General features: G+C 46.4%; 1 protein-coding gene across 3 annotated transcripts in view; it reads right to left on the reverse strand.

Moving 5' to 3' along the window:
• The window catches only part of LOC123996600 (DENN domain-containing protein 1B-like), a 230,509-nt gene that overhangs the window by 185,542 nt on the left and 34,967 nt on the right, over positions 1-10,000 (reverse strand). For all 3 annotated transcript variants that reach the window (XM_046300091.1, XM_046300092.1, XM_046300093.1), the window contains exon 3: positions 1,933-1,976. In XM_046300091.1, coding sequence (XP_046156047.1) covers positions 1,933-1,976 — 44 coding nt within the window. The remainder of the gene's footprint in view (positions 1-1,932; positions 1,977-10,000) is intronic.

Raw genomic sequence — 10,000 nt, forward strand, 5'->3', positions numbered from 1 at the left:
AGGAAATCTTGCAGGAAATCTTGCACAGAACGAGCAGTATGGCTGATGGCATTGTCATGCTGGAGGGTCATGTCAGGATGAGCCTGCAGGAAGGGTACCACATGAGGGAGGAGGATGTCTTCCCTGTAACGCACAGTGTTGAGATTGCCTGCAATGACAACAAGCTCAGTCCGATGATGCTGACACACCGCCCCAGACCATGACAAACCCTCCACCTCCAAATCAATCCCGCTCCAGAGTACAGGCCTCGGTGTAACGCTCATTCCATTCGACGATAAACGAGAATCCGACCATCACAACTGGTGAGCCAAAACCGTGACTTGGCAGTGAAGAGCACTTTTTTCCAGTCCTGTCTGGTTCAGTGACGGTAGGTTTGTGCCCATAGTCGATGTTGTTGCCGGTGATATCTGGTGAGGACCTGCCTTACAACAGGCTACAAGCCCTTAGTCCAGCCTCTCTCGTTCCTTGTGTAACTCGGGCAGTTGTTGTTGCCATCGGCTGGCCCTCGCTACATATTCGTCTCCAGATCCACTGGCTCCAGGTCATCTGTAAGTCTATGCTAGGTAAAGCTCCACCTTATCTCAGCTCACTGGTCACGATAACAACACCCACCCGTAGCACGCGATCCAGCAGGTTTGTATCACTGGTCGTCCCCAAAGCCAACACCTCATTTGGCCGCCTTTCCTTCCAGTTCTCTGCTGCCTGTGACTGGAACGAATTGCAAAAATCGCTGAAGTTGGAGACTTTTATCCCCCTCAACAACTTTAAACATCTGCCATCTGAGCAGCTAACCGATCGCTGCAGCTGTACATAGTCCATCTGTAAACAGCCCATCCAATCTACCTACCTCATCCCCATATTGTTTTTATTTACTTTTCTGCTCTTTTGCACACCAGTATTTCTACTTGCACATCATCATCTGCTTATCTATCCCTCCAGTGTTAATTTGCTAAACTGTAATTACCTCACTACTATGGCCTATTTATTGCCTTACCTCCTTACTCCATTTGCACACACCATATATAGATTTTTTTCTATTGTGTTATTGACTGTACGTTTGTTTATTCCATGTGTAACTCTATGTTGTTGTTTGTGTCACACTGCTTTGCTTTATCTTAGCCAGGTCGCAGTTGTAAATGAGAACTTATTCTCAACTAGCCTACCTGGTTAAATAAAGGTGTTCTCAACTGGCCTACCTGGTTAAATAAAGGTGTTCTCAACTAGCCTACCTGGTTAAATAAAGGTGTTCTCAACTGGCCTACCTGGTTAAATGAAGGTGTTCTCAACTAGCCTACCTGGTTAAATAAAGGTGTTCTCAACTAGCCTACCTGGTTAAATAAAGGTGAAATAATATATTGGTGTTTCTCCCCGGGACCACCCATAGCACACATGACTGTAAGTTAAAAAGCGTAAATGGTATAAATAATATTATAAAAAATGTCATCAATAAATAGAATAATAAACATTATTTAGCAACGGGATTGTTTTCTTCTTCTCCCGGAGAATTGTTGCCAATTTTATGTATCGGCTATTCTAACTTTATTATTTTGGGGCCAAAAGCCGGCTATTACCGACTAACGGAAAACCCTGGTGTGTGTTAGCGTGTGTGTGTGTGTGTGTGTGTGTGTGTGTGTGTGTGTGTGTGTGTGTGTGTGTGTGTGTGTGTGTGTGTGTGTGTGTGTGTGTGTGTGTGTGTGTGTGTGTGTGTGTGTGTGTGTGTGTGTGTAGCGTGTGTGTGTGTTAGCGTGTGTGTGTGTGTGTGTGTGTTAGCGTGTGTGTGTGTTAGCGTGTGTGTGTGTTAGCGTGTGTGTGTGTTAGCGTGTGTGTGTGTTAGCGTGTGTGTGTGTTAGCGTGTGTGTGTGTTAGCGTGTGTGTGTGTTAGCGTGTGTGTGTGTTAGCGTGTGTGTGTGTGTTAGCGTGTGCGTTTCCAACCTGGTCTGTGTAGTCCTGGGGGAAGCTCCACCGCACGGTAGGATCTGGAGGTAATTGACAGACAGCATTAATCAGTGGTGAGAAACACAGTCTTCGCAGCGCTGCCTCAGAACACATACATATTAATGAGAGGGGTGGGGGCCGCCAGTCAGCACACACACACACACACACACACACACACACACACACACACACACACACACACACACACACACACACACACACACACACACACACACACACACACACACACACACACACACACAGGAGAGACGGAGGATGTGGGTCTCCAATATGCTAATGTATCTCCTCCATGTAGATATGATGTGATATTATACCCCACATCATCCCTGCTTGGGCGTGTGGAAATCAGACCTGCACGTACAGTCATTTACAACACACGTGTGTTTGCCGTAGATGGAGAGAGAATTGGTAGTGGTGAATTATGCTGGTGCAAAGGCCTCACGGTGGTCTTGGTATTCATTTCTAAACATTAAGTAACACTGCCATGTATTTAAAGACACGTGAACATCTAGAATCCACAGCAAGTGGAGTGATGATTCCACTTGTGTACTAACAACAAACATCACTCCATCTTCTCCATCACTCCATCTTCTCCATTTACTCGCAATTACAAAGTAATCCCCTGCAAACAATATGACAGTACTATCTAGCAGATTAGGCCTACAGTTTTACCACAGAGAGGCCGAGACCAAGCAACAATATGACAGTACCATCTAGCAGATGTGGTCATTAGGCCTACAGTTTTACCACAGAGAGGCCGAGACCAAGCAACAATATGACAGTACCATCTAGCAGATGTGGTCATTAGGCCTACAGTTTTACCACAGAGTGGCCGAGACCAAGCAACAATATGACAGTACCATCTAGCAGATGTGGTCATTAGGCCTACAGTTTTACCACAGAGTGGCCGAGACCAAGCAACAATATGACAGTACCATCTAGCAGGTGTGGTCATTAGGCCTACAGTTTTACCACAGAGTGGCCGAGACCAAGCAACAATATGACAGTACCATCTAGCAGATGTGGTAATTAGGTCTACAGTATGACAGAGATCATGGCAATGGAATAGTCCCAAAAGTGTCAAACCCACCCCACAGTTAGCCAGTTCAAGCTCTTCGAAAAGGCCTGGAAAGAAAACAAATATATATTTCTACCACCAGGTCCACGTTCAGTAGCCAAACGGTGTCGAACGTTATAGATAGAAATGAATAGAGCCAATGTGATTCCTTGTTCTACATGTCAGAGAGGCGTGTTTGGGCTACATAGCACGTTTCAAAACGTTGCGTCCTACTGAACGCTCCCCCAGGTCTATCGTAAAGTCTACATGAGGACGAGTTCACGGCCGTAGTGTCACTATCAAAGAGGCTTCTGGTAAACACTGTTTCCACAGTGATAGAGTTCCGAAGTCCAGACCACAACTCCAGAAATAGCCTTAATCTGGGTCCGGGAAACTGGGCCAATGGGCTAAGAAAATGTTATTTTAGATTTAGAATTTCCACAGCCGGCATGTTGGCACCAAGTTTCATTCTGGAAGACTAACTTATAATCTCCCTCTCACAAGGACACAAACAAACATCATAAACAGACCACATTTCTCACCCGTGAAGAGAAACGGACAAAAGGAGCAAACAGACAGAATCAAAGTTGCCTTCCCCATAATCCTGTTGGATGTTCTCCCAGGCCTCGTCTAAAAAGACACTGACAAAGACACTCTCAGCTCTCCTAGGGGACTCCATCCCAAAACCCTTTCAGCCTGCCACCACAAACACATGCACCCCTCCACCCCCTCTTGCTGAGCCACCAGGGCAATGTTATGCTGTTTTTATGGGTGAGAGGATGGGAACCCCTGCCAGACACGGAGAGAGAAAAAGAGACTCCCTTCCCTCTGTTCCCTCTCCCCAACTCCCTTCCCTCTGTTCCCTCTCCCCAACTCCCTTCCCTCTGTTCCCTCTCCCCAACTCCCTTCCCTCTGTTCCCTCTCCCCAACTCCCTTCCCTCTGTTCCCTCTCCCCAACTCCCTTCCCTCTGTTACCTCTCCCCAACTCCCTACCCTCTGTCCTCTCTCTCCTGACTGGAACTCTCCCCAACTCCCTTCCCTCACCTTTATTTCCCTCTCTCTTTCTCTGACCTCTACTCACTCTTCTCCCCAACTCCACTCCCTCTGTCCTCTCTCTCTTTTCCTCTTCCTCTCCCCAACTCCCCCATCACTCCTTTTGCTCTCTCCCTAAACTTCCCCACTCACGTCACCTCGCCCTCACTCCCTCTCCCTTGCTCCTCACTCCACCTCACTACTTAAGGTGAAGCTTAGGGAGTTTAGGTGAAGGTTATGGGGGGTTAAGGTGAACGTTATGGGGGGTTAAGGTGAAGGTTGTGGAGGGTTAAGGTGAATGTTATGGGGGTTAAGGTGAAGGTTATGGGGGTTAAGGTGAAGGTTATGGGGGTTCATGTGAAGGTTATGGGGGTTAAGGTGAAGGTTATGGGGGTTAAGGTGAAGGTTATGGGGGGTTCATGTGAAGGTTATGGGGGTTCATGTGAAGGTTATGGGGGTTAAGGTGAAGGTTGTGGAGGGTTAAGGTGAACGTTATGGGGGTTAAGGTGGACGTTATGGGGGTTAAGGTGGACGTTATGGGGGTTAAGGTGGACGTTATGGGGGTTAAGGTGAACGTTATGGGGGCTTAAGGTGAACGTTATGGGGGTTAAGGTGAACGTTATGGGGGTTAAGGTGAACGTTATGGGGGGTTAAGGTGAAGGTTATGGGTGTTAAAGTGAACGTTCTGGGGGGTTAAGGTGAACGTTATGGGGGGTTAAGGTGAACGTTATGGGGGGTTAAGGTGAACGTTATGGGGGGTTAAGGTGAACGTTATGGGGGGTTAAGGTGAACGTTATGGGGGTTTAAGGTGAAGGTTGCTGTATACATGAAAACACCAAGTGTCCTGCAACATATCCATTCACACCAGTAGAAAACATCCCCACTTCCTCCCATCCATTGACTCCATCAGTGACAACATGTTGGCTTTGACAGTGAGAGTGACAAGGAGAAAGCAGTGAGTGACACACACCTCGTCCTTCTTTCTCCTGTGGGTGAGTGTGTGTTAATTTATCCCCGTGGGCTTCAAGCATGGCTAATCTGGGACAGGCAATGTGCAGAGAGGCAACACGCGGTCAGCCCCCCAGCAGTCCAGACAACCAGCAGCAACCAGCAGGCAGGGTCAGTGGCAAATCAACGTTGGAACGTTCCACCGACGCGGGTCTTTAAAAGTCCAAATGCAGTGCTTTGATATGGGATGGGAGGGGGGCAGGGGGGCTAATAGGTAAATGATTGAGGGAGACAGTAAGGGGGGTGGGTGGTGTGCGTCAGAGAGAATGGGGAGCAGCCCATTCCCCTTCGACACCACCACTTCAGAGTAAATATGAAAGAAACAAGCGGATGGACATATAGTGTTCAAGTCGGAGGTTTACATACACCTTAGCCAAATACATTTAAAAACTCAGTTGTTCACAATTCCTGATATTTAATCCTAGTAAAAATTCCCTGTGTTAGATCAGTTAGGTGAAATGTCAGAATAATAGTAGAGAGAATGATTTATTTCAGCTTTTATTTCATCACATTCCCAGTGGGTCAGAAGTTTACATACACTCAATTAGTATTTGGTAGCATTTCCTTCCATTTGCGACCAAGCATTTCATCCCTCACGATGCCATCTATTTTGTGAAGTGCACCAGTCCCTCCTACAGCAAAACACCCCCACAACATGATGCTGCCACCCCCGTGCTTCACGGTTGGGATGGTGGTCTTTGACTTGCAAGCCTCCCCCTTTTTCCTTCAAACATAACGATGGTCATTTTGACCAAACGGTTCTATTTTTGTTTCATCAGACCAGAGGACATTTCTCCAAAAAGTACAATCTTTGTCCCCACGTGCAGTTGCAAACCAAAGTCTGGCTTTTTAATGACGGTTTTGGAGCAGTGGCTTCTTCCTTGCTGAGTGGCCTTTCAGTTTATATCGATATAGGACTCGTTTTACTGTGGATATAGATACTTCGTACCTGTTTCCTACAGCATCTTCACAAGGTCCTTTGCTGTTGTTCTGGGATTGATTTACACTTTTCACACCAAAATACGTTAATCTCTAGGAGACAGAACGCATCTCCTTCCTGAGCGGTATGACGGCTGCGTGGTCCCTTGGTATTTATACTCGCGTACTATTGTTTGTACAGATGAACGTGGTACCTTCAGGCGTTTGGAAATTGCTCCCAAGGATGAACCAGACTTGTGGAGCTCTACAACTTTTTTTCCCCTGAGATCTTGACTGATTTCTTTAGATTTTCCCATGATGTCTAGCAAAGAGGCACTGAGTTTGAAGGTAGGCCTTGAAATACATCCACAGGTACACCTCCAATTGACTGAAATTATGTCAAATAGCCTATCAGAAGCTTCTAAAGCCATGACGTAATTTTCTGGAATTTTCCAAGCTGTTTAAAGGCACAGTCAACTTAGTGTATGTAAACTTCTGACCCACTGGAATTGTGATACAGTGAATTTAAGTGAAATAATCTGTCTGTAAACAATTGTTGGAAACATTACTTGTGTCATGCACAAAGTAGATGTCCTAAACGACTTGCCAAAACTATAGTTTGTTAACATCACGTAGAGTCTTAATGAGAAGGTGAAAGGTGATGATTTGGTGGTGATATAAAATGTGTGTCCCACTCCTAATGGGTTGCACTTCACAGGTTAGTTCTATAGAGGAATACCTACAGTTCAACCTATAGTTCAAGAGGAATACCTATGTGAGAATGCTGTTCATCGACTACAGCTCGGCATTCAACACCATAGTACTCTCCAAGCTCGTCATCAAGCTCGAGACCCTGGGTCTCGACCCCGCCCTGTGCAACTGGGTACTGGACTTCCTGACGGGCCGCCCCCAGGTGGTGAGGGTAGGTAACAACATCTCCTCCCCGCTGATCCTCAACACTGGGGCCCCACAAGGGTGCGTTCTGAGCCCTCTCCTGTACTCCCTGTTCACCCACGACTGCATGGCCACGCACGCCTCCAAATTAATCATCAAGTTTGCGGATGACACAACAGTGGTAGGCTTGATTACCAACAACGACGAGACGGCCTACAGGGAGGAGGTGAGGGCCCTCGGAGTGTGGTGTCAGGAAAATAACCTCACACTCAATGTCAACAAAACTAAGGAGAAGATTGTGGACTTCAGGAAACAGCAGAGGGAACACCCCCCTATCCACATCGATGGAACAGTAGTGGAGAGGGTAGCAAGTTTTAAGTTCCTCGGCATACACATCACAGACAAACTGAATTGGTCCACTCACACAGACAGCGTCGTGAAGAAGGCGCAGCAGCGCCTCTTCAACCTCAGAAGGCTGAAGAAATTCGGCTTGTCACCAAAAGCACTCACAAACTTCTACAGATGCACAATCGAGAGCATCCTGGCGGGCTGTATCACCGCCTGGTACGGCAACTGCTCCGCCCTCAACCGTAAGGCTCTCCAGAGGGTAGTGAGGTCTGCACAACGCATCACCGGAGGCAAACTACCTGCCCTCCAGGACACCTACACCACCCGATGTTACAGGAAGGCCATAAAGATCATCAAGGACATCAACCACCCGAGCCACTGCCTGTTCACCCCGCTATCATCCAGAAGGCGAGGTCAGTACAGGTGCATCAAAGCTGGGACCGAGAGACTGAAAAACAGCTTCTATCTCATTTTTCTATCTCAAATTTGATTTGATTTGATAAAAACAAGTTAATGACTCCAGCCTGAGTGTATGTAAACTTCTGACTTCAACTGTAGATGTCAAGTGGAAAACAAAAGAAAGTCAAACACACAACATTCAGCCAATAAGAATGTCAAATACACAACATTCAGCCAATAAGAATGTCAAATACACAACATTCAGCCAATAAGAATGTCAAATACACAACATTCAGCCAATAAGAATGTCAAATACACAACATTCAGCCAATAAGAATGTCAAATTCAGCCAATAAGAGTGTCAAATACACAACATTCAGCAATAAGAATGTCAAATATTCAGCCAATAAGAGTGTCAAATACACAACATTCAGCCAATAAGAATGTCAAATACACAACATTCAGCCAATAAGAATGTCAAATACACAACATTCAGCCAATAAGAATGTCAAATACACAACATTCAGCCAATAAGAGTGTCAAATACACAACATTCAGCCAATAAGAATGTCAAATACACAACATTCAGCCAATAAGAATGTCAAATACACAACATTCAGCCAATAAGAATGTCAAATTGAAAATAATAACTTACAGCTGCTTTTAACATTATGTCTGAACACATCTATAGAACTAACCTGTGAAGTGCAACCCATTAGGAGTGGGACACACATTTTATATCACCACCTTTCACCTTCTCATTAAGACTCTACGTGATGTTGGCCACATCTCTATGTGAGGCACACAACATCAGCTTTAAAAATAGAGTGATGACAGACCACACACACGGGCACTTGTGTGTGGGCGCGGACACACACACACACACACACACACACACACACACACACACACACACACACACACACACACACACACACACACACACACACACACACACACACACACACACACACACACACACACACACACACACACACACACACACACACACACAGAGCAGGAAGAATGTTTCATTGTTGATTTTTGCCTAATCCCAGAAACAACTGGATAGCAGTTAGATTGAATGTTAGATTGAATAGGGGCCCTGCTCGTTAAGAGAGAGGCCAGGTTCCATATGGAGAGCAGCAGTTCTCTTGTCAGAAGAAAAAGGTTGAACCCCACCAGCATCCCTTCGCCTCTACAACCACAGCAAGATGAAGGGCCTTGTGACGCCTGCCTCTCCTTGTTCCTCATTTCTCCCTCTCTTTTCCTTTCCTCCCATCTCTCTCTCTTGGCCAGGGGTTAAACTACTGCACTCTAACCTCGCTTTGGCAATCACTTCTTTCTCTCGCTCTCTCTCTCTCTTATCTTTAAGAGATTTATTTCACCGTATGTAGTGGTCCGGATTAGGGCCTCGGGCCTGTATGGCCTGGGGATAAAGACATTGTCTTAGCGGACGCTAAGTAACTGACTGAGGAGGTAGCGACCGGCCGGGAGGAAGCTGCCGCTACTTAACATCCACAATGGCCGCCATTGTAGAGCAATGGCTGATCGGGCCGCAGGGGCCTGCTTCAGAGACCGTCTAGACTTTGAGCCAGCTAGTCAAGGAACTGCAGGAGAAAATCCCATCAGCCACTGGAGTGAAAGTTAACTAAGGTAACCTGCTGTGAACCTGATGACGATGTCAAGCCAACATATGGCCCCAAATGTCTATTGTTGGAATGAAGAGTTTTCTTCCTACTGAAGGAGTGAAGAGGTGAGAGGGGGTGAGACGGGGGGGGGGCATAGGGACAGGGGGGGGGGGGTTAGGAGCCTAAAGGAAGGAGGAATAACTGTGGTCATGACTTTACTTCTGGATCACTAGCCTTATTCTGTTCAGGAGGAGCACTACCCCCAGAACTCACAATTAAAAAAAGAGTAAGCAGATTAAGTAGCATCTTTCAACTGGCGCTGAATGAGAACACTCACAGACGTTTACAACGCGTTCTTCTCCCCGTCTCCCCGCTCCGGTCTCACACAGCCAATGGCATTACATTTCATGCCGACTTAGTAGGCAATGAGGCCAAGAAAGGAAAAACTTCTCACCGATGATATGCTCCTTAAATTGACTAGTGGTGATCGGTCACACTGTGTTAGTGGCTGGTTTGGTTAAAGTAGGACCTTGGACAATCTACTGTGTGTGTGTGTGTGTGTATCCTGAAAAAGGCTCTCTCCGCTGCACCCTTTTGGGGGGAAAAGCACCACAGTTGGCATTCCTACTGAAGGTACTTAATGGTTTGTGCAGAGACTCTGACTATACAGGCTACATATATACATGTAGGGCCTGGGTATTCTCCCATTATACATCTGAGAAAGAGAGAGAGACAGAGAGAGAGAGACAAACACAAA

This window comes from Oncorhynchus gorbuscha, linkage group LG15 (genome assembly GCF_021184085.1).
Source record: "Oncorhynchus gorbuscha isolate QuinsamMale2020 ecotype Even-year linkage group LG15, OgorEven_v1.0, whole genome shotgun sequence".
Classification (NCBI taxonomy): domain Eukaryota; kingdom Metazoa; phylum Chordata; class Actinopteri; order Salmoniformes; family Salmonidae; genus Oncorhynchus; species Oncorhynchus gorbuscha.